Source organism: Salvia miltiorrhiza, chromosome 4, assembly GCF_028751815.1.
Source record: "Salvia miltiorrhiza cultivar Shanhuang (shh) chromosome 4, IMPLAD_Smil_shh, whole genome shotgun sequence".
NCBI lineage: Eukaryota > Viridiplantae > Streptophyta > Magnoliopsida > Lamiales > Lamiaceae > Salvia > Salvia miltiorrhiza.
In genome coordinates this window covers 36,094,275-36,120,309 of record NC_080390.1, presented here as the reverse complement: position 1 = coordinate 36,120,309, position 26,035 = coordinate 36,094,275, and the positions used below count along the sequence as shown (strand labels likewise).

Genomic DNA, 26,035 nt, shown 5'->3' with positions numbered 1-26,035 from the left:
GCAAAAAAAAGAAAAAGAAAAAACAGTATCATTCATAGATAATGGTGAATCATTTGCCGGAACATAGTATAATGCAATTGGATAACTATTCACGATGTAAAACAATACACTGTTAAGATTCAAAAGGTAGAGCATCAGTAGCAGTTTCATGTACCTGCAAATTGTGCTGACATGAGACTAATGTCGAAATTGTTCACAAAAAGACACTATGCCGTTGCATACTGTTGGTCAAACGCGATCTAAGGCGTATTTTCAGATAGCCAAACTTGCCAGCACCGGGCGAAGAGCCCTCAAAGACATGCGGTGAGAAGCCAGTGATTGCTTTGTACTTTTGCTGAATCTGCACACATGCACAACTTTGTAAAAGTACTTTGGAAAAAGAAAATGGTTGCTAGAATAAAATATCTGTAGAGAATAAAGATATAAAACATATTGAAGAAGAAGAAGTAGGAAGGTGTATTTATATTGGAGAAAAGAGTACATATTTATATGTAAGAGAACTATCACAACTAGGAACACTAAACCAATGTGGGATACTTATTACTATTCATAACACTCCCCCTCAAGCTGGAGCATATATGTTAATCATATCCAGCTTGATACACAACTCAGAGAAACGCTTGCCTCCCAACGGTTTAGTGAAGATTTCAGCAATTTGATCTGACGAAGAAGTGAACGGAGTAGAAATAGTTTGGTTCAATACACACTCACGAATGAAATGGCAGTCAACCTCAATATGTTTAGTCCGTTCATGAAAAACTGGATTGTTAGCAATGTAAATAGCTGCTTGGTTATCACAGTGCATGGGTAATGGTTCATTGAAAGTGAATCCTAATTCCCCAAGCAGATTTTTCACACCAATCATCTCAGTTGCAGTATGAGCCATAGCTCTATACTCAGCCTCGGCTGAAGATCTAGCAACTGTTTGTTGTTTCTTGCTCCTCCAAGTTATCAAATTTCCACCCAAGTAAGTACAGTATCCAGATGTCGATTTTCGATCAATTTTAGAGCCAGCATAATCAGCATCAGAGTACCCTTCAATTTTTAGATGACCATTTTTTTTAAAGAACAATCCTTTTCCCGGAGATTTCTTGATATATCGAAGAATTCGAATAGCAGCTTCCCAATGAACTTGTTTAGGCTTATCCAAGAAACGACTAACCAAACCAACCGCAAAAGAAATATCAGGCCGTGTCACTGTCAAGTAGATAAGTTTCCCAACAAGACGTCTGTACTTAGCTTTGTCCTCCAAGAAATCTTCACTCTCATCCCAGACATTCGGGTCAATATCCATAGGAGTATCAACCGGCTTCGTTCCCAACAACCCGGTTTCTTTAAGTAAATCAGTAGCATACTTCTGCTGAGACAGAGAAATTCCATACTTGCTGTGAGCAATTTCAATTCCCAAGAAGTACTTGGGACGTCCCAAATCCTTAATAACGAATTGTTCTTGCAAGTATGCCTTTGTATCAGCAATTCCTTGTACATCACTCCCAGATATAAGGATGTCATCGACATAGACAACGAGAATGACAATTCCAGAGGCTTGATGGCGCACAAAAACAGAGTGGTCAGACTTGCATTGCTTAAACCCAATTTTGCTGAGAACACTACTAAACTTGTCAAACCATGCCTTCGGACTTTGCTTAAGACCATAAATAGCCTTCTTAAGACAACACACCTTAGTAGAATCCTCCCCCTGAGCAACATACCCAGGAGGTTGCTCCATATAAATAGTTGGAGATATATCGCCATAGAGAAAAGCATTCTTCACATCAAGCTGATACATAGGCCAAGAAAGATTAACAGCCAAGGAGAACAAGATGCGAATGGAGTTCAAGCGAGCGGTGGGAGAGAATGTCTCAAAGTAATCCACACCATAAGTCTGTGTAAAACCTTTTGCTACAAGGCGGGCTTTGTACCGATCAATGGTACCATCAGCAAGAAACTTGATAGTGAACACCCAACGACAAGAAACAATAATAGCAGAAACAGGAGCAGTTGCTAGAACCCAAGTGCCACGAGATAAAAGGGCACACATCTCCTCATCCATAGCAGCCTTCCAATGCGGATGTTTGAGTGCCTCAAGGTAAGAAGTTGGAATATCTGTAGAGAGAAGGGAAAGAGCAAAAGACCGAAAAGAAAGACTCAAACAGGCAAAAGAGACATAGTTAGACATTGGATGGCGAGTGGTACAAGTACGTTTACCTTTGCGTATAGCGATAGGTAAGTCATCTGTGTTGGCAGGTTGGTCATCCTCAGAATCTGCAGAAGAAGATAACTCGGGTGGAGAACATGAGGCCGGTTCAACAACAGTCTCTGGAACTGGTGCGGGACGAGGACGACGGGTATACACTTGTAAGGGTTGAGTAGGAGGAGAAACTATCGCCGGTATAGGCAAAGGAGCAGATTGTAACTTATTTTGAGAAGTAGTGCTAGTGTGAGGAAAAAAAGGAAGAGATTCAAAGAAGGTGACATCGGCACAGACATAGTGACGTTTGGTAAGAGGGTCAAGACATCTATACCCTTTCTGTGTTCTAGAATACCCGAGAAAAACACACTTAATAGAACGAGGAGATAACTTATCTAACCCAGGACTTAGATCATGAACAAAACAAACACACCCAAAAATGCGAGGAGGGACAGGGTAAAGAGGTTTGTCAGGATGAAGATACGAAAAAGGAATATCTCCATGAAGCACACTAGAAGGCATTCTATTAATGAAAAAACATGCCGTAAGAACAGCATCACCCCATAACCACTTAGGAACCCGCATATGAGACATAAGAGTACGAGCAACATCCAAAATATGACGGTGTTTTCGTTCTGCAACTCCATTTTGTTGGGAAGTATGTGAGCAGGAAGTTTGATGAATTATGCCACGAGAATCACAAAAAGATAAAATAGATTTTTGAGTGAATTCAAGAGCATTATCAGTGCGAAGAATACGCAAATCGACAGAATATTGAGTTTTTATTTCATGATAAAAAGAGTTTAGTATAGCAGGGACTCCAGTTCTCTGTTTGAGCAAATACACCCATGTCATACGCGAATAATCATCAACCAAGACCATAAAATATCTGAAACCCCCTCTAGACTCAACTCGACTCTGACCCCAAACATCACAATGAACAAGCTCAAAAGCAAAAGAACTACGTTTATCAATTCTAGAAGGAAAAGATGTGCGATGGTGCTTGCCCAACTCACAAGACTCACATTGAAATTCAACAGACGAAGTAGGAATTAAACTGCGAAGACTAGACGGCGACGGATGACCAAGGCGACAATGCCACTGATATGGAGTCACGGTGGCAGAGAGAGCACGCGAAGGTGCCGGAATACCATAATCCAAGTAGTAAACCCCGTCACGCTCATGTCCTCCACCAATCGTCTTCTTCGTCTGCAGGTCCTGAAAGGTAACAAAGGTAGGAAAAAAAGTGACAGAGCAATTGTGAGTTTTGGTAAGTTGACTAACCGATAATAAGCTAATGGGAAATTTAGAAGCAAACATGACATTGTTAAGAGTTAATTGAGGAGTAGGACGGACAACACCACTCCCCGTCACCGAAGAATAGGTGCCATCAGCGACACGGACAGAAGGTAAGGATGAAGGAGTAAAAGATGTCAAAAGAGATTTAGTACCAGTAATATGGACAGAGGCACCAGAATCTACCAACCAAGACTTACCATGAGACACTGCAAACGCACCTGCAGAAGCAACTATAGGAGAGGCTGCACTAGTAGATGGAGCAGTACCAGATGACAAATTGATGGATTGGATCAGTTTGTCGTATTGAGCCCGTGAGAGCGAGACCGTATCATCACTGGAGGAAGACTGAGGATCAGGAACAACTGTATGAGCCCGACCTGGTTTGCCAAAGGTTTTCCAACAATTTTCAGAAGTGTGGTTGGTTCGGTGGCAATACTCACAATAACGATCAGAACCGCGACCTCGGCCACGACCTCGTTCACCACTACGGCCACGACCACGACCTCCGTAAGAATTTTGACCGTGAGCATAATTTTGATTCTGAACATCCTGGCTGGAGGGCGAAAAAGAGGCATTAACATGAGAATTCTGACCGCGAGCAGCCATGGCAGAAGAATTAGGTGAAGTAGCATCATCGGTACGACCAGTGGAAACCCGCAACACACGAGATAAGGCATTGGATAATGATGGAACATTATCACTTAATAACAGGCTGTCACGAACTGGTCGGAGATCAGCATCCAAACCTGATAAGAATTTGGCAACCATGAACTCTTCCCACTGTGTGGCCCGCTGAGTGACAGAACAGGATAGTGGATGATAAACAAGAATTTCATCAGCAAGTCCCTTGAGTGTAGAGAAATAGTCATTAACTGATTGGCCAGACTGAGTATGAGAGAAAAGTTTCTCATATAACTCGAAGACACGAGATACGTTCTTGTCATTGGAATACATCTGCCGCAATGTATCCCACATGTCCTTAGCAGTTTCTAAGAACATGATATTCTTACTAACAGAGTCTTCAAGACTATTCAAAAGCCAAGTCATGACAGCACAATCGTCGGCACTACAGGCATCATATTTGAGATCCGTAGAAGCAACTGGATCACTTAGAACATGTGTTTTCTTTTTCTGAGAGCCTAAGAACAATAGAAAGGCACGAGACCAGAGAAGATAATTGGAACCATTCAATTTTATGGTGGTTCCTAGGGCAGCGGATTTTGAATCAGACATGATGTAAAAGGATTAGAAAACTGAAACCCTATATAGAGAATAGACAGCAGCGGTGGCTGAGAACAAAAGCTAGAGAGGGAGGCTGTGCGACGGGGAGACCCGAGCAGCAATAGTAGTGCCAGCCGGAGAGAAGGACGGCCGGAGAGATGAAGGAAAACAAAGAAGAACAAAATTTTCTGATGTGGAAGATCAGACAATGCTGCAACCACAGAGCATACTTATAGGAATAGAAAAAAAAAAAAAAAAACTATTCATAAATACGTAAAGTACTATTCATAAATACGTACAATACTATTCATAAATACGTACAGTAGAAAAAATTATCAGGTATCTAACATGCTCTGATACCATGTAGAGAATAAAGATATAAAACATATTGAAGAAGAAGAAGTAGGAAGGTGTATTTATATTGGAGAAAAGAGTACATATTTATATGTAAGAGAACTATCACAACTAGGAACACTAAACCAATGTGGGATACTTATTACTATTCATAACAATATCAAATGCTTTGCATCCTGGATGTTCAACTTCACAAATAGGAAGAAACAGGGTTCAACTGTAAGGACTGGAATAACTAATAATATCGTAACAGCCACTAAGAATGATCTGTGCACTAATGATAATTTTACTTAACCATAGTTGCTTTCCTTACTAAATACTAACATTTGAGATCTCAAAAACTAAGCAACTGTAATACAGGGAAAAACATGGCAGTGTAATGCTCTAATTTCCAGCCTTAAATATGTGAGAAGGAGAAAATCATACTACCAGCCGCCTCGTATTTAGGCTGAAACATGGGGCAAGGTAAGGGTGCAGTATCATCGAGACTATCAGGAAGAGTGTTCGGTTGCAAGGATTTCAGCTTATGTTTTGATGCATACTGAACTAATTTAGTAGTAAGTGAAGCTTCAGCACTAGAAATGAACCATATATTCTTAATTGAGTTAATATTCTTTCATAAAAGGGAGTAATACAGTACTTATTTTTAATTTTCACTTCAAAAGGAATTTTTAGATATTCTAAAGAACAAGTAGGCCAATGCAAAATCCATACTTTGGTAGGAAAGGTTTTCTTGTTGTAGAATATTCTGTATATATGTTTCCTTATATACCTTGTCGCCCTAGTTCTCGCTATATATATGTGGGAGTCTCTTGTACTTTACACAATAACATAATATATATACTATTCTTCTTCTCTCTTACATGTCTCAGTATTTTACCATTCTACATTTCTTATGAGAAAAACATTAAATGATTTTATTAAAAGAACAAAACAAATATTAGCACTGGAGAAGTATTTCAACAAAAGCATGTAAAGATGGTTTTGTTCATAGAAAGAGAACAAGAAAATGTCATGTGAAGTTTGAAAAGAATGGAAATCTGCTAAATATGTTGTAAATTACAAAAGAAAAACTTGAAAGTTACCTTAACAATTTGTTCACCACTTCTTGATGTGTTTTGCCCCATTACACAAACTGTTCCACCAGAGCCTCCGCCAGTAATCTTCGCCCCAAATAGAGCCCCACCATAAGATTTACTATGCTGCAGTTCTTGTACCAGTTGGACTAACTTATCAGTCCCATCTGAACCAAGTCCACAGGCACTGTAGCTGTAGTGACACTGATGTATTATTTGTGTTAGTAAGAGAAATGATCAATTCTACTTTAGAAAATTTAACTTCATACTTATTGTATACTACTTGTATCTTTCAAGGATAGGATTTATTTGATGTTGAAGATACCTGATACATGAGTTCTCCAAGTGCAGAAAGCTGATCATCTGAAGGAGCAGCAGATAACAATGCTTTGAAGGCCTAGACACCAATACATGGTAAATTATCTTTGGATCATACCATGATGTGTCAGTAAAAATAATCAACTTAAGTCATATCTTTATGCAAGATGTGATCATTACTGATAGACCTTGGCTGATTAAGTTTATCTTTATTTCTTCTTATCTTGTTAAGTCATTTATTATGTTTGGGTCAATAATTATTATGAGTCCTTAAGCCCGTCCAGTATGTTGCATGGGCTTAGTAAGTTAGGGTTTCCTTTTCTATTATTTATAGTGAGTATCGTAGCAGTAGGGTTTATGCTGGGATTAAGTTTGTAAACAGCGTGTTTGCTGTAGGCCTCCGTTGTGGAGGAGTTCCTCTCGTTCAGTAAATTATATTGTTAGCGTCATCTCCACCTTTACTCTATCAATTGGTCCGATCTGCCATGGTTGCTACGACGCGCAGCACCGAGTCTCGACTGGATTATTTAGAGAAGGTGGTGTTAGAGTTGCAGACATCGCTAACCTCCCTTACCAAAGCAGTCGACGCTAACCGTTCTGCCATAGAAACTCAACTTGCAGCCATCTTGGCCGCCGTGTCTTCCACTGGAAAACAACCCTTCGTTCCAGATGATCCCAGCGACTCTTCCACTGGGAAACAGCCGTTCGTTCCCGACAACACCAACCCCACCACTATTCCGATTCAAAAATCTGACTTACCCGGGTTCGATGGATCTGATCCCGTGGGCTGGATTGCTCGAGCCAACCAATATTTTCTCGTCCATCGCATTCCCCCGGCCATGAAGCTGCAGCTTGCTATTATCGGCATGTCTGGCGCAGCTATTTCCTGGTTACAACTACTCCTGCGTCGTAACCCCAACCCGGCATGGCCACAATTCACCCAAGCCTTATTGGCGCGTTTCGGCGATGCCTCCACGCTCAACACCTACGAGGCCTTGTTTCTATTACATCAAACAGGATCTCTGGAGGATTACATCGCTGCTTTCGAAAGCCGCGTGGCCCAGCTGCCTCCCCTTTCGGATGACCAGTGCTTAGGATATTTCCTCGGTGGTCTCCAGCGTTCGGTGCGAGAGCAGATACAGGACAACGCTCTCACTGACTACACCTCTGCGGTCAGCGCAGCGCGCCGTGCTGCCCGTCCTAGTACCCCTACCGTGTTTTCCCACCGTGTTACCCCTCTCACAGCCGGCCAACCAACAGCCACAGCTACCTACTCTTCCGACTCCACGGTTTCTGCCGCCTCACTACCTTTAAGCAAGGCCAAAAACTTTCGCCAACTGCCGCAATCAGAGATTCAAAAACATCTTGCCGCTGGTACCTGCTTCCGTTGCGGTCTGACTTTCGGACCCCTTCACCGCTGCCCGCCTAAGACGTTGAACGTCCTTGTGTGTGATGAATTGGGGGAGCCCGAGTTCGATGCACTACACCAGCATGCGCCTGTTGAGGCATCTTATTCCGGTCCATACTCCAGCCTTGAGGACAAGGCTGTTTTGCCCGGGGAGGCTATTGATAGACCTTGGCTGATTAAGTTTATCTTTATTTCTTCTTATCTTGTTAAGTCATTTATTATGTTTGGGTCAATAATTATTATGAGTCCTTAAGCCCGTCCAGTATGTTGCATGGGCTTAGTAAGTTAGGGTTTCCTTTTCTATTATTTATAGTGAGTATCGTAGCAGTAGGGTTTATGCTGGGATTAAGTTTGTAAACAGCGTGTTTGCTGTAGGCCTCCGTTGTGGAGGAGTTCCTCTCGTTCAGTAAATTATATTGTTAGCGTCATCTCCACCTTTACTCTATCAATTACGTTAAAAAAAGATTAAAGAACAGCATATGATATACCACTGTGACTACAATTGAGATCACTTTGATGTCGAAGAAGATCCTAAGGACTGAAGATCAAAAGTTCACATATTACAGCTTTTTTTCTTCTTTTTTTTTAAAAAAAAAAGAAAAAAGAAAGAGGATGGTTCCCATTTCTCGCCATGATAACTCGAACCCCATACCTTAATGGTTGGAGGGGAAGTGTCTTACCAACTGAGTTACACTTTGTTGTCAAAGATTACAGCTTAAGAGGACTAAAATTAAGGACACAAAGAGTGTCTACAATAGTTCTACGAGTCTGATGAAGGGCAGGTGCATTACATCTGTTTATAAGAGTGTAATAAGTTGCTAGCAAATTTTCCAGAGTTTTGAGTTCACTAATTGAGATATTTGAATATGGAGAGCTTGTTTTTGAAAGAAATTCTCATCGAGGTCTAATACTGTCTAGATAGAAAAAAATACAATACTCAAATGATAACAGAATCGCATCTTCATACACAGAAGAAATTCAAGACAAAAGCATTCTGTATAACGACTGACCTTGACTCGAAAACTTTCATAGACTGGATGTCTTGTGGGTGCTCTTACTGCATAACTAAGCTTTCTATCAATTATTGTAACGGGATCATCATGATGATCAAAATTCTCAATAAATTCATTGCCGGATACAAACTCCGGGAGCTTGCGTACATAACATTCCTCATAGCTGGGAAGAATAAATAAAAACTTTATAAGCTGAAGCTGGATAAAAGACACCACATTAGCAATTCCATAAGAAAAAAATTGTATTAGTATCAAAAGTAAAGAGTAAATATAACCGGTGTGGGGATATGTTGCATAGATAATCCATCGCAGCTTCGGCTTCAAGTAACTCCATGCCATCTTCACCCTTTCCATCATTGTTAAGGCCTTCGACTTTCTCTGAATTATATCTTGATATGTATGAGTGAAATCGCTCAGATGCCATGGATTTAATCATCTTCCTACCCATGAAGGTGCCAATTCTTACAGATCCATAATCTGCACCACCCACACTGTAGCCATTTATAGTCAATAAGGGAATGCAGTAACTAAAATTATTAACTACAGAAATGATCTAAGAAGTACATACACTAATCTTTTACCTGTGTCGTATCCCTGAGTCTATCCCCCAAAATCGTATGTGAGGAGGGATTTCCACATGACCTAAGACTTCAGCAGGCTGCAGTGACAAGAAAACAACATTTCAGTTTTTCGTAGCTTCCTAATTTATGACGAACATGTTTTACTTTTGGTTCACACCTGACACAACATTGCTAGTAGTTTGTTTGCTTCACCACATGCAGAAGCCATCTGATCCATCACTCCACAAGGAGCACCAACAACGTGATTCTCGACCTTTTACATGCAATACTCAATCAATGTTAATAGGTAACAAGCAGTGTAAATATTTATATTTTAAAGGAACACCGAGGAAAAAATAGATGAGGAATGTAGCATGCCTTTTGGCAAAGCACAGCAAGATCTCTCGGTGCAATATCTAATCCTGAAAAATTGAAGAATGGCAGTCAAATAATTCGCCCACAGAAACTATAGTCAAAGAATTGGAAGGTGATCAGTTCACGGGTCATATATATGGAGGGGTTAATTAGTAATCTTCATTCAGGACTGTACATCTACACTCTACAGCCAGGAGGTTTTATGGATTTATATTATCTCTTGATGTACAAGTTAGGGCACGATATCTTAAATTCAGAATGATGGGAACTATCTCCGCTATTTAGTTTTTCACAAGCTAAATCATGTTGGGGGAATGCTTGTATTCAAACCATCCAATCTGACATCAAAAGGTAAGTATTATTCAATTGTAGATGCATTTCAATATAGAAGCACCTTCTTTGTACACAAGCTAAGAACAAAGATCACAAAGTTTGAAATTAGAATATTAGATTGATTCACAGACACACACACACACACAGACATATAATATATATATATATATATATATACACATACATATTTAGATTATAAACTCCCTGCCTCTTTTATCTAAGATTCCATCGCTTGCAAAAATCATACTTATTCATGCTGAAGCTCTACAAACACACTCAAATTGATGATGTCCAGATAACCTTATGGTCCTATTTGATTCAAAGACAGTAAATATTGAAGTTTCTAGTGCCTAACATACGAAAATTTTGGCTCATCACACTATTCCTGTCTGACACCTGAAGAAGCAACATTTAACAATACCGTGAGAAGCAGCCACAGCAGACATTGTTGCTACTTCTATTGCAGCGGAAGATGATACACCTTTGCCCTCCGGGACACCAGAAATTACCTTGAAATTTTTTCAAGTTTAGCTTATATTAATAGTTCTACTTGCACAGAGGCCACACAAATCAACAGAATCAACTGAAAAACAGCTTTTTCTACAAATGCTTGAGAAAACAGAGAATAAAGTATAATGGAGAAATCCTCAGCCACTCCAGCATGATGCAACAGATTAATAAAATCAGAAGCTTTGTTTTCGATTTGTGAAATTCTCCAGTTGAACAGCTCCATGTGGATCTTTTTGGTCATTTAGAAACCAACCCTTTAACATTTACTGATAGTTTTTCCTTTTTTTTTAATCCATCAAATCTTACTGCTTATGCTACAACATATTTACATGAACTGCTTATGACTTCAAATGAATAACAAAGATAGTTCAACCCTCTTAAAAACAACAAGAATAGAACGGTTAGCCTACTAACATTCAAATGTGACTTATCATTTCGTTGCCAGCGGATTATTCCCTAAGGGAATCTTTATCAAGTAATATTGTTTTCGGTTTGATCCATCTACACATCAATGATGGTCGCTAGTCTCGCTCAAAATATAGCTACATACTTACATAGGGTTCATATATCTCAAAGCCTAAAAATGTTTAAAAGAGAACACAAGAAACGCAAAGTTTCATGTCATCATACAATGTCTTAATATTGGTTTGTAGAGCACAATCAATTTACATGATTAGATTCATGGTATGCCGGACTTCATTGTTATCAAATCTACTAAAACCAACAGTTCAAAGAAGCAGCAAACAACAACATTCCAGTAGCGGTTGTTATGCAGTACAGCTTTTCCCAGTAAGGAGTATATGCTATAAAGATTCACATGTCTTGAGAATGCCAAGGTCATGATCAAATGATATTGTAAAAGCTTTATGTTCCATTACCAAAAAATGCCCAATGGACTGGGAAATAACTTGACTACGATAAGTTTATTAAAAGCCTCTAGTTAAAAGTTTTGAGAAGTCCAGCAGGGAAACATTAATAAAACTCTTGAAAGACTAATGCAGCAACATGAAAGGATGGTACTTGAGCAGCATAATAATAATGCCAAGTAATTAAACAGCAGATCTCTTACCAGTATGCTGATACTGTCCATAAATTGAATGCCCAACTCAGTCATCAATACCAGAATCGTACCAGCAACATATGCTGCCCACCTAGGAAAGCATCAGGATAGTGACAAACTAGTTTTTATAGAACAAGTAAACTAAACATGAAAAACAGTATTACTTCTGTGATGGGTCCTGAGCAAAATAATGTCTTGCTTTCTCATATGAAATAGGATGCCCATCTTCCAGAAATTCAGACAAGTCCATGTCAAAAGTAGGAGCTCTGTTACTAAGTTCTGAACCAAATGATACCTGCATAACCAACACCTTAGTGTTTATGTCTGAAAGCTACAGATACCTTATTAAATACCTATGGGGGCGCTTAATCTCTCAAGCAGCCCAAATTCTGTTCATAAAAAACCTATATATGATTTCAGGATACTAATATTTAACAGAAAAATCACGAATATATGATTACAGGATCAAACTAATTGGAATAACAAGAGGACTGGACCACTCAAAGCATATGTGAGCACATTCTCCATAGAAAGATGCATGTAAAGCTAGGGCTGTAAATGAACATGCTACTCATGAGCTATTAGAGCTCAGCTTGATAAAAGCTCATTTGAGCTTGTTTAGTCAAGCTCGTTAGCTAAATGAACCAAGCTTGAGGATGGTAGTATCAGCTCGTTAGCTCTTGAAAAAGCTACTTAAGGGGTTTAGCTTGAAAATATAAAATTATTTATAATTAGCTAATATTGTATTATGTGTTCAGTACAATTAATAATTGTCTTAAGGCTATAGAAATTATACTCCCTCCGTCCCATTCGAAGTGTCCCATTTCTTTTCGGCAAGGGTATTAAGATGTAGATGATTTAGGTATAAAGTGAGGTGTTTATAATAAAGATGGAAAGAGAAAGTAGCTTTTTTTGGGTATTTTTGTCAAACCAAGTAAAGAGAGAGAATGTAGAGAGTAGTTCTTTTGTGGCATATTGTGTAATTTATGAGTTATGATGAGGGTGTTCGTTATGTGTTGGATGCCTCAAAATGGAATAGGACATTTCCAACGGGACGGCCCAAATTGGAAAGTGAGACGTTTTAAATGGGACGGAGGGAGTATATATTAGTCGATGAACAACCTTAATTAAAAGTTCTTACTAATTGGTTTTATTAGTACTAGGGACTGTTTGTATGAAATTAATGCTTCTATTTTTGAGTATGAAATTAATGCTTCTATATTTGATATTCCAAGTTATTAATGATAGAAAACTTATGTTTTAAGGTGGTTTTTTCCCGGAGAGTTTTCATGGCTACATACAACTTGGAGAACTGGTGTAGAGCCTTGTCCTCTATTTTGCTGCCTGGCCTCAACATGTTTCCAAAACTTTTGCTTGTCTGGATGACTCCGCTGAATAGCAACATGGCATGCCTCTCTAATAGGCATCTGCAAGTAAAATTATTAAGAAGTTTGAAGATTACTAAGAAGTAATTTAGTAGTAATGAAGAAGTCATCATTGTCTGGATGGAACAAGCATCTCATGTAAAGATAAGCACCTGCAGGACTAAGCTTCCTGAATAATCCGCAATTCCGCCCATGACATCTAATCTACCCGGTGCTCTAGCTACAATAATTTCTTCCTGCAAAACCAGACAAGGAACAGAACCTTGAAATACGACAAAAAGCAGTATAACAAGTATGAGAGATTGCAAATTGAAGCAATTATACATTACCCATGCCAAAGGAAAACTAGACTGGACTTATAGAACATACTAAAGAGACCGGTGAGTTTCTGATGATTAAGTACCATCAGAAATAATATGTTCAGTTTGTTTCATCTGTTTTCTGATTGCAACAAAGCCTCTATACTTAAGGACACCTTAATACATAGAGGCTGTTATCAAAGAACGGTTTTGATAATGGAGATCTCCTGTTATGTGAATCATTGTGTAACGTCCCAAGCCCACAAGGTGGGGGCTCGTAGCACTACGATGGCACAACGGGCTCTGCTAGAAACTAGCTTGCATCCGCCCTCGATTTGTCAAAATGGTTAACCCAAGTTGCTAGAAGAGTCCCTTGAGCCCATATGCATATTGCTTAAACATTCATTACTAATTCGATGTGGGATACCACGCACTGGATCAGTTCAAGCTTTATAGCTTTCAAATTCTTTTGTGATAACTAAGCAAAGAAATGTATAAGCACCCACATAAACTCGGAAATGACTTTTATAAACTATCCTTTAGTGCACATTTTAAGTCCAATTTGTTGATGTATTGCCACTGATTAACTCCTAATACTTATGTGAGCCATTATAAACTTATAATTCTTCGGGCACTAAAATAACCTATCACACTAGGCAATAATATATCAGCAAGATACTTGCTCCCATGGACACTTTGTTGAGTCAGATTTTAAACCTTATTTCCTTTATGAAACTAATATCATCCCCTGCATAGTCCTTGTTGAATTAGAGAAAATATACTGTCCACCACATACCCATACTTCTTTACAAGAAAAGTGAATAATAAAATGTTAAGACACTTCAGTTTAACTAAAAGTGGTTGAAGCAACGGAAACTTATCACAAGCCCCCTTGTGAAGACTGACCCCTAATCATAATATTATCAGCCCATGGTTATAGATTGTAATTGCATATTCTTAGAGAACATTCTGATTGCTTTATGTAATGATTTAATTGAAATATTAAATATCGGTAGATTTGATATGTACACCTAATGTTAGTAGACTGCCAGCTCAGAGGGTGGAAAGTCTAGTCATTAGAAACTTGACTAAATTAATTACTATGTTATACTGAAGTATGGAGAGGGTGTAATCCCTATGCAGGGAGGCTATTGCTCTTAGTTATGCTTAAGAATTCTCAATTACGGTGATTAATATCATTCTGCCAAATCTAGGAACAATTGTCAATAAAGTTGTCTATACTTGAATGAAAAAATATACTGCATATATCAACAAAACATCATATATTCCAGAGTTCCACAAACCAATATTCAGATGCATTTGCAAAAGTGATAACTGGATTCAATGTACCTCCCAGGTAAACATTGCAGCTGCAGCAAGACTTTCCCGTGAGTGAAGCTGACTACTAATATTCCCAGTGCTGGTTAAGGCATGCAGCTCCACCAAAGTCTTTAGGAAACCTATTGTATCTGAAAGACTATGATGATCTCCATGCAAGATTTCGAAGTCTTCATTCCTAAACATAGAGAAGAATAGAAAAGGTCGCAATACTTCAAGTTCAAGGATTGAGAAATCAGTGCAGGTGGCAACCAATTTAAAGTTAAAAGACAAAAAATTTACTCTCTGATCGAGGTACTCTGAAGATTGGTCTCATCTGCCGATGGTGTTCGAAAGCTAAGCTCATCTTGTGCAAGTGCATACCAACCAGGAACATCTATATCTTTCCCAGAAACTCTCTGGAGCTGATACCCAAGGACAATCGCATCCTGCAGCCTTCTTGATCCACTAAGCTGCATCAAACAAGAAGTCTGAAGGAGTAAGAAAGATATACTATTGCAAAACACATAGAAAACTATAGGAGAGAACTTGTGAACCCAAACAATAGATCATGTTTACATTATTTTCAAATCATATTTCTATTTCATAAATTGTTTAAAATGTGCTCCAATGAAATCAAACTTTTATTATGTACTTCAATCAAATTCAATACCGTGTTGGGCAAGGCACTATAATTTCTGGCTTGGGAAAGTATTATGATTTTTTTTTTTTTCCAATACCATATTACCATGTTTGTCTCGAGAATCTTATTTTAACTAGCTTACTAATGATTGTGATTTGTGAATCTTATATAAAATTTCACATTTTTGCAGATTTGATGATTTTTTCATTTCGGCAACTCAATGTTTTTATTTTTACTTTATGTAATTCAAATCCTAATTAGACTTTTTAGAAAATTATTATTTCCACATAATACTACTTTATTTTGTCATGTTCTCACTACATATATTTTCTGAAAGTAGGTAGATTACTTCCACATATATATTCAAAGTACTAATTTATCTTAGTAAATACAAGTTGGACTGGTGAGACTATAAAATATAGTATAACTTATGTATCTTACAATTCTAAACATTGTTTGTAGTAGAAATGTGATAAAAGATATTTTATGCATTTTAGTGAAAACTTAATTACTACTATATTTCTTACTTTATTAATTTGAACAAGACACTGAAACTGAAATCACGACAATTTCCCGGTCATTAATCAAACATGAAAAATAGAAGCACATTTTTACAGATCATATATTCTTAGACAGCTTTACTTTTCTGTCAACCAAACGAGCCTTCAGAGTCAATACTTTTGCCACTGGTTTTTAATCAAGCATCAAATGAAGTATGAAACTGAAAGATAAAATTTTACCCAGGGCATAAAGAATAAAATGTTCTAATACAATGATTATGATAGAATATCTTAAATCGTGAAATAGCAGTCTTACCAGTTTCTAACGAAAGTCTTCAGGAAAATTCTTCCTAGGAGAATCAACCTTTCTCAGCATCTAAAGGAAAAATTTATTCTTTCTAGAATATCTTAGCATTTTATTTTTCATGTATCACCTAGAGTATTTCCTCTATTTCTTCAGTTCTTTACTATCTTTTCATAGATTCGGTTAGGGATCAATATGAAGTGATATTATTGGTATCATCATGCTGTTTCTAAGTTTTGAAAATTTAATAAACTGGGATACTATTTTTTTACTTCGGATTTAAAAATATTTCAATCCTAAAAGCACTAATACAATCTAATGAACAGAGGATGCAGAAAAGGCAAAAGAAAGAGGAGACGAAGGATTATAATTTATAAGAGGTTTGAAAAGAAAATAACCTTAGAAGGAGTAACATTTTTTCCCAAAGCTGTATCCTGAAGTATATGAGCAACCACCTTGAAATTCATAAAATGAGAACATATTAGATTAACAATGAAGCTAAAAAAACCATTGAGTTATACCATTATAAAGTGCCAAGGAATATATAATTGTAATGGACAAATTTCTGACGATGATCGTACTGTTAAGAACATTATGAACTTAATGCTTAATGAAGCTTGGCATCGAATCCAAAATATACTACTTAAAACTTTACTCCAAAAAGTCACAAGTCCAAAAAGGATGTATAATATTGATAAAAATTGTACAGAAGTGAACAACTAGGAAGAAACAAGATAAGAAAGACAGTATAACAGTTGTGAAGTGCTAAAAGGCCGCAGTAAAGCATACAGCATACACTCATAAAAAAGCCTTTTGGTATGCTATAGGTTATGAATTTTGAGTTACAAAGGTCAGCTCATATTTGGATATCATCAAACAAAGCCTTTTATCTAGCAGCAAAGCCTTAACTATTATGTTTGCCAGTGTGAGGGTATTGTATAAATATGTTGATGTATTTCTATCTTCTAGTGTTAAAGGAATAAAGATAAGATACCTCACCACCATTAGTGTCTGCATCATAACATGGTCTTAGGGAAATCGCATGTTTGATATAAGGAGCCCAACGTCCAGTAAGCAAATCTCTCCTTATGATCTCCACACCACATTGATAGCACTGTTTATGCAATATAATATAGGTTGACAAGATCTCAAAGAATTATTATTTTTGCTTTCACATTGCAAGTAAATTTAATGAATATAGAAGGTGATAATGTACCTCAAGCATGTTCCTTACAAACGGTTCCTCATTAAAATAATCCCTGCGTACAAAAATGAAAGGCACTTTGTATGCCAAGGCTTCACTCACAGTACCATATCCAATTTTACCTGAGAGATGTGAGAGTCATCATAATGTAAGTTGGAAATACTAATAAAAATTCATCAGAAAAAAATATATCAAGAAGTTTGGTTTAAGGTTACCAAGCATGCAGTCTGAAGCTGCAATAAAATCTGGGGTATAAACATCCTTTGAAAGCTTCATAAAATTTTCTGGAAGCTCCTGCACTTCTGATGCTCCGCAGACCTAGATCAAGTAACAGTATGCAAACCAGCTAAATTATAACTCACAACAAACAGCAACTCGCAAACATGTTGGGAGTCAAACCAAGCATATCCATCCATCGGGTAGGTAGTTCTTCTGAAGCTTCCACCCAGCTGGCTGTGAGCAATGAATAGGTGTAATATTAGTAGTTGTTTGAGTAATATAAGATAGTACAACCATTTAAAACTGGTCGCTGAATCATACTCCCTCCGTCCGCCAAAAGTATTACACTTTGGCTGGGCACGGAGTTTAATAAAATTAGAGATGATGTTGATGTAGTGGAGAAAGGGTCCCACCACTTTATGAGATATGTGGTTTAGATTGAATTTGGGGTGGGTTTTTTGTAAATAAAGAGTGTTTATAAGGATAAAATATAAAGGTGGATGGTGGGACCATGACTTAAAAAGGAAAGTGGAATACTTTTTGCGGACGCCAAATATAGTAATTGTGGAATACTTTTGGCGGACGGAGGGAGTATCTTATATGGAGAAACCTGGCATGCCTACAGAATACTTGTACCTAAGACAAAACACTAGAACTGCTACAATTAAAGTGATAAATTCCTTTAAATTGTACTACTTAAAGAAACAGACCACCAGAACCTAGCAGTAAAGCACTGCCAAAACTAACAACCTAGACGTTTATTAGTTTGAAAAGTTTTGAATCAGAAAACATAAAGAGAATGGCATTCTTGCTATCTTCACAAACAGCAGAATTTTAAAATCTACAGTCACAATCTCTACCTGCCCGCCAAAATTATAAATCAAAACTTTCGTGTCTTCCCCAATTCCAAGCTCTTTCCTAACCTGAATAAAAGTAAAACAACATTCAGAAAGGTATCTCAGACCAGCAGAACACATTTAGTAGCATAATCCAACCTCAGCCCGTGACCTGCGTAATCTCCGAACAACAAGAGGTACATCAACAGCATCTCGAAAAGCAGGCACTGCAAAGTTCATGCATGGATGAGAATTAGTAGCATAAAGTTTCAACTATTAAGTAAACCTATTTACACACACACACACACAAAGATTATCCAACCATCAACTTGCTCATGTAGCTACCAAAATATTGGACTAGTAGGGAGAAAAAAAGAAGATAATATTTTTGTGTGTGTGTGTTATGTATATATACGTATATGAAGTTTTTGGAGGAAAACACAACTCTGGGACTACCATACTTGGGCAGTATCCTGGGAGACGTATAACGAAGTCGCAATGAGAATAATCTTCAGCTATCTGCAAAGATTTTAATAAGCAAAAGCAAAAGAAGGATTTTCAAGTTCTTATAAGGAAAGGAAAATCTTCATACAGGAAGTAAACATCAATGAGTACAACTAATTAACAAAAGTAATAAGGACAAACATGTGAAATCAACCTCCTACTTACTGATAAATATTTGCCAACGTAATTGAAGATTATCTAACAGGTTCTTCATGGAGTAGTATTAATACTTAATATATGATCTATGCTCCCAACAAAAATCATAAAAATTAATTCCCAATATCAGGGTGTGTGACTATGACTAAAATAAGATTATCAGAAAGCCCAAAAGCAAAACCATGTGATGAACGCTTCTCAGTTTTTATCTATAATGGAAGAATACCATCTCTTCTTGTAATTGCAATGAAATAAGTACAAGTTCTCTAATACCAAAATGTTAATTTGGTTTGAAGTAGTGATAATACTTATCAATGGAAGTTGGCTAAAATAATTATAACTCACCTGCCAAATGATAGAGTGACTGCCACGTCCAGCCACCATAACATATTCAGCATATATGAAGTCCCAACTACAAAAAAAATACAAAATCAGAAGAGAAAAAACTAAATAAATATAGAGTAGATCAACCGTGTGAAATATTTGATGTGAGAAACCATCCATAGATCATAAAGATTTCAGGGGAACAAAAATGGATGGACATGAACTTCATAATTGCTTGGTCCAAATTTCTTGGATTACATAGAGCGACTTTGCATTCTTAATTGCACAAGGAAGAAATTCCCAAAAACAAATGTTCGATAATTAAATCTTTCATCTTTATGTCTCTTAAGCAAGCTTCAGGACATGGATAACACGTAACAACTCCACCAACTCCATAAGTGTCCTGACTACCATTTAATTTAGATAGTCTTAAAAGAAACAAGTAAAGGAACACTTCATTGGCAAAATTAGTGATATTATAACAATTATCTTTTTGAAAAGGAATAAAAGTTCTATAATAGATATCAGTAGGTATTATAGAGGGATGAGAAATCCAAACAAAGTGAATTTTCTACCTAACTATAGGCACAACCTCAATCTCTAGCAACCAAAAGAAACTGTCAAACTTTAGTGCCTGAAGCCCACCAAGCACTCTACACTTTACTCTATTTGACACCCCTTTATATATTCTTCTTTGTCCTAGAAGCTTTGCTGATTCCTGTCTAACCACAAGGACCTACATGGGGCTGGAACAATTGTCATTTTTACTCGTGAAACTTTCAATACTAGATAGAAATAAATCATTGACCGAACATGATAGAAAGACAAGGTCAATGTCTTCAGACTGATTCCTGTACAAGAAACACCAGTTTGGGATAACATAATGTGTGGAAAACATATTTGTAACGCGCAACAAGTGACTAAGTTCCCAAACATCTTGTTTCTATAATTCAAGTGCAATCGATCATACAAAATGTTCCAAACATTTCTCACATTTAATCATTGTGCAATCAACCAAAAGGTCAAAATCACTGGCAGTTCATTTTATATATTAGCAGGAAAAGGATCAATAACATTTCTAAAGTGATTTTTTTAATCCAAAAACCAAAATAAATAAAAAAAGAAAGCAGAAACATAATGTACAAACTGTACTCGAGCATACCCGAGGGGGAAACAGCTGCAGCGACAAGGTTGAGGGCAGGGGTGGGGTGGGGGGTCCATAAAGTCTAGAACCTAAGGACCATGATAAGAGATCTAGACCGAACAGGTGGTCAAGTCTAAAGCTTCTACTAAATGTCTATGATGGGTGCAAAAACCCTTACAATCTTTCAGCAAGGAGGACAGAAAGGGGATCAGTTGAGTTTATGAGAGTGTAAGTGCCACTCCAACACTTCTAAAGTGATGTTATTAATTGATGATGTGAATTGTGATAGAGTCAAGGATATCTGCCTGAGCAAAATAGTTATGAAAAGTTGGTTGAAAGACAACAACGAAATATTAATCCTTAAAGCCGAATGAAACCAGAAGAACTGATACTTCTGTCTCAAATGTCTGCTGTGACCAAAGTCACCATACTAAATTAGCATACCCTTAATAAAGCAATTTGAATAACTATTACATTTTCTGAATTTAATATTACATCTTATGTTGCATTTCACTAATATATGTCATGTGTGCATTTACGGCGCCATTCAATACAATGAGAGTCAATGCTTTACGGTGATATACATGTAATTACTGGACGTTATCATTATGTCATTTAGGCTCCTGATGCCTTGTATAATCTGTTTTTCTTTCCAACAAATTATGGTTTCCTAGATAAGAATTCAGGGATAACCACTGGCAATGCTAAAATCGACAAAGCTTTTTACTACTGTGATGGCAATGCGAACTATTTGCAAGCTTAACTTACTAATATAGATCAATTTATTCAGATGGCAATGATGTTATAAGTTAACGTATCTGTTTAGGACATACAAATATTTTATATTGATAGCTTTTTTTCCCAGATCTATTTTACTGAATAAACACGTACATTTTTCGTTCATGCGCTCGCGTGATTTATTCAGTAAATGTATTGAGTTGTTTCCTTCTACATTTAGCATTCTTCATTGATCCCTTCCCTATATATATATATATTATAATCAAGAAAGTAAAATGAGTATAATTATAAAATTTTTCGCTAAAATTTGACATAAAATTATATATACATATATATGTATATATATTATGAAATATATTTAATATTCATTTATTGAAATATCACTTAATTTCATGATTGTCTAGCATCACACAGGAGAGCGTAATAGTTACTAAACAACAAACAGTGTATGTCTTGACAATGTGTTTGTTAGAAGGTGTTTGATTGAGCTTATAAGCTCTTTAGAATATCTTATAAGTTTTTAGGAGCTTATAAGTTCCTTTAAAATGTTTGGCAAAATAAGCTCCTAAAGAGCTTATAGCTGTAAAAATAAACTCTAAGAGCTTATAAGCTCCCCAAAAAATAAGTTCATCTACCCAACTTATTTTCTCATTATCTTATAAGCAACACTCATTTTACAAAAATAACTCAACTAGAATTTTTTATTTTCATCGTATATCATTCTAATTTCATCTCTCTAATAAAGATTTTGTCTCTCTAGCTTATAAGCTCAATTATCCAAATACTTTGACAACTTATAAGCTCTTATGAAACTATATCTTATAAGTTGTCGAAACATCTTATTGGAGCTTATAAGCTCTTTAAAATAAGTTTAGCCAAACACCTCTCAGTCATTTTCTGGGAAATTGTGCTGATTAATGTCTATGCACAAACATTAAAAGGTGTGCTGGAAATATGTGTTTCCTCATCACATATATAGAGTTGATTTAAGTATCAGTAATCACCTAAAGTTGGTCACGCAAACAGCATGAACACCAGCATCTGCTGCTGCCTGGCATGCGATAGGAACAGCATCAGACACCTGTTATTGTTCGGTACTATTAGAAAGAGCGTTTTTCCCATCTACAATCCAACTAATAGTCGATGACTGTATGTCTAAGGAAAGCTAGCTTAAGTTATATTCATTGAGAGGGAGTCTTTTTGAGATATCATACCACTAAACTAGCATTGATGGATTTTAGCCATTCAGCCTCAGTGGACAATATAAAAGCCCGAGGCACCACTGCTATCTGAACATACTGTTGAAATGCGAAAGACAAGAGTCACCAGACAATCAAAAGTTGAGAAACAATATGTAAAATATGTAAAATGTGAATAATGGAGTAGAAATAATACTCTCTCCAGTTACATTGCTAGTACCTTCTCCAAGGACGCAAGACGATCAACTGTCAAAGCATCTGCTTGAACTGCTCCAATATCTAATAGCACCTGCAGACAAATAAAATTACATTTATTATACAGTCTACATCGACGGGTCAATGATAGAAATGTGTACAGTATCATCAACCAGCCCCTGAAAAATGATACCCAAAAAAGAAACAAGAACTAGCAACAGAAGGAATATAAAGATAATCTTGCTAAGGATATAGAAAAGAATAGCAGTTACAACATGTAGTTCAAGGTTTCCAACACCAGAATATAAGGACAAATCATTATTATGATATAGATCCACTCCCCAATGTTGAAGCGACAATAGTGTCCAACAAACAGGTTTCGATTGTTATGCAAATGCAAGTTCTCTTTCTGTCCAAAGTGGTACAGCTTCTAGAGACACTAGAGATAGTTTTATACCTCAAAACGTATTAAAGTTACAGATATAACAAAAAAAAATGGGGGGCAGGGGGATTGACCTTCCTGATGAAGAGTTTAGGTGACTGTATTTCAGTGGTAAAAATGTGGTCTGGGGCACCAGTAACCACATGAACTTCATGTCCTGCCAGGATGAGATTACGAACTACCTGCCCATAAGAAACATTTGTAGAATTATCAGCATAAGTTTCTGAATCTTCAAAGTAGAAATCTGCAAAATGAGATTTTTTTGTGTAAAGCCAAGAAGATATCTTTCAGAAAAAGGATACCTTTCCTTCTTCTCTTTTTTTAGTGAAAAATAAAGGATATTTTATTATGAATCAATAATCAAAGAAAGAAAAAGAAAATGTATGGATTAAGATCTTCATTTTTTGCAATATAAACTCAAAATGAAGGACATAAGAAAGATCTTTATCCTTTTGGGCACCAAAAGGTACCACATATTTGATCTTTTTCTGTTGACTTAAAAGGGACTCCTTTATATCCTAAAGAATTCTCCAGTTGCTCTCTAGCCATACTGACCAACATACAACAAGGACAACCATCCCTGCTCGTTCCTATAAACCATCCTAAGCATAAAGATCCAGCATAAGCCAGGAGAGGCCTAGATGAAACCAAACTCTGGCAAGGATAGTACATGCTGCTAACATTTTGGGCAATAAAGAGCGGAAATATGATAGAAAGATACGCTCCTATCTCTCCCAGTTCCTCCCACATAAAGCGCACAAAAGGCTTTCAGTGTTGCACAAGTAATCATAAAAAGATTTGCAGAAAAGATAGTTCCTCGCCTGCCTCATGAAAGATACCAATGCATATATCTGAAATTTCTGAAACTCTCAGGTTATGTAAAGAGTGAAGAGCATCCTCGTCCATTGAAATTCCCGAAACCTCACCATTTTGATTAATCCTATGGATGAATACATGGTCACCATTCGGAGGAGGGCCCCCTTTCCACCCGAATGAGTAATTGCCCTTCTCCGGCCCTTACTGCACAAAGTGTTTCCTTTCTAACTCAGACTTTCACATTTTGAGTAGATTCTAGAAATGAATTTCCATGGAATCCAAAAAGTTGTTGTAGTCACCAAGCTTGCATCATGTTTTTTCTTTTTTTCTAGGAAAGCATATTAAACTAACAATTGCTGTTCCCCAAAGCAAATAAAGCTCTATGATAATAACGGAACCTCCAACACCATTTCCCCAATAATGACTTATATCTATGATGCGTACTCGATCGTTCCTAGCTACAACTTATTCAGTCTAACCACAACATCCCTAGCATTATTGAATTGTTAAATAAAAAATCATTACACAAGTTAACACATAAACCGTCAACAACTAATGTCTCGCATAAATTCAAAGGTGGATCTCATACTCAAAGATACAAATGAACCCAAAGAAATACTTGTGCACATTTACATAATTGACGAGAGATCAATCGAATTAGGATTGATGATGGCACATACTGAATGAGATATTCCTACATTGCCAAAATCACAGCGGCTGTCTGATAAACTAAAAATTACTATAAACTAAATAAACAAAGGAAATGGGGAAAGGAATAGCTAAAAGAGAACCTCGGCAACACGGGTGGCATGGCCAAATCCATGACCAGAGACATAGTAGGCAAAAACAAGAGGCCTTTGTCCCATTTCTTCCTGCATCTTTTAGTTTCTTGATCTTGGACCCACTACAGAATTACAGATTCGCTTCTGTCTCTCTCTCTCTAGTCAAACACAGACAGCCTCGTCCCTTCACCATCCTCTTTTTCCCTTTTTAAGTAAGATTTTCATTAATGATTAATTTATTTTCTATTTCCTTTTCCTCTTCTCCCAACTTCCACTAAATTTATGAGTTTTATAAAATTTGGACTAGTAATTTTCAGTACAACTGTAACGTAACTGCACTTAATTGGTAAGTATCAACAGAGTCGGAGACCGGATACGATATAATGTATACTGATTGTGGTTGTCGGCTGAGCAGATTTAACAAACGGGAAAGGATAATATGGTATGTGGGGATGGGGATCTGCATCGGAAATAGCGCGGGAGAGATAAATTGAAGATCCTCCCTTTCTCGAGATTGAATTCTCACGACTCTTTGAGATTAATTATGATTGAAGCGTGGACTTTGAAAATGGTTATTTTTGGATGGTAAAAATAAATAAAAAGGATATGTTGAAGTATATCCGCTTTATCAAAAATACCATAAAACTTTAAAAATGTTCTCTAAATCCTCTAATTATCAGGTTTTTATCAAATATATTCCGCATCTATTTTTCGGTCACCAAAAATATGATGTGGCTCCTCGGATGATACAATGTAATTTATATTCTATTTTTGAAAAATGCAATGGCAAAAAACGACATCGTTTCGTACCATATCATTTAAAAAAAATCACTCTGAAATTTAAAATTCACTCATATTATCATGTTTGAAATCCATGCTAATAACCTAGAATTATGGATAAACACGATAGAATATGGTACGAAACGAAGTCGTTTTTTTCATGTCATTTTTTTTACAAATAGAATATAAATTAAATTGTGACATTCAGCGAGTCACATCACGTTTTTGGTAACCGAAAAATAGATGCGAGATATATTTGATAAAAACCTGATAGTTTAAGGGTTTAGAGAACATGCCGAAAGTTTCAGGGTATTTTTGATAAAGTGAATATAGTTCAGGGATTTTCATGATATTTTCCCAAATAAAAATTACTCCATTTGTCCATCAATTCATGTCATACTCATTTTTATATAGTAACTATTTATACATTTTTTAATTGATGCGTCCCAATAAACAATACTTTTGTGGGTCCCTTTCTCCATTAAACTAATAAACAATACACTTTGTGAGTCCCTTTTCTCCACTCAACT

At 36.8% G+C, this 26,035-nt stretch overlaps 1 protein-coding gene across 2 annotated transcripts; it reads right to left on the bottom strand.

Moving 5' to 3' along the window:
• Positions 1-12: 12 nt before the first annotated feature.
• On the bottom strand, positions 13-25,262 carry LOC131021381 (L-arabinokinase-like). Of its 2 annotated transcripts, XM_057950550.1 has the most exons (29): positions 24,735-25,262; positions 23,202-23,309; positions 22,711-22,779; positions 22,506-22,589; positions 22,296-22,372; positions 19,431-19,497; positions 18,887-18,944; positions 18,585-18,652; positions 18,450-18,512; positions 17,770-17,823; positions 17,586-17,688; positions 17,383-17,492; positions 17,161-17,280; positions 16,565-16,621; positions 15,023-15,192; positions 14,753-14,918; positions 13,256-13,339; positions 13,020-13,145; positions 11,883-12,013; positions 11,728-11,809; positions 10,570-10,657; positions 9,819-9,862; positions 9,619-9,714; positions 9,462-9,538; positions 9,156-9,371; positions 8,878-9,043; positions 6,467-6,538; positions 6,151-6,345; positions 13-340 (listed from the first exon to the last, which is right to left on the bottom strand). In XM_057950550.1, the coding sequence occupies exons 1-29, from the start codon at positions 24,819-24,821 to the stop codon at positions 194-196; spliced, it is 2,985 nt and encodes a 994-aa protein (XP_057806533.1). In that variant the 5' UTR covers positions 24,822-25,262; the 3' UTR covers positions 13-193. The 2 variants fall into 2 exon arrangements, with proteins under 2 accessions (XP_057806533.1, XP_057806534.1); XM_057950551.1 differs by lacking the exons at positions 22,296-22,372; positions 22,506-22,589; positions 24,735-25,262 and having other exon boundaries at positions 23,202-23,263.
• Positions 25,263-26,035: the final 773 nt, after the last annotated feature.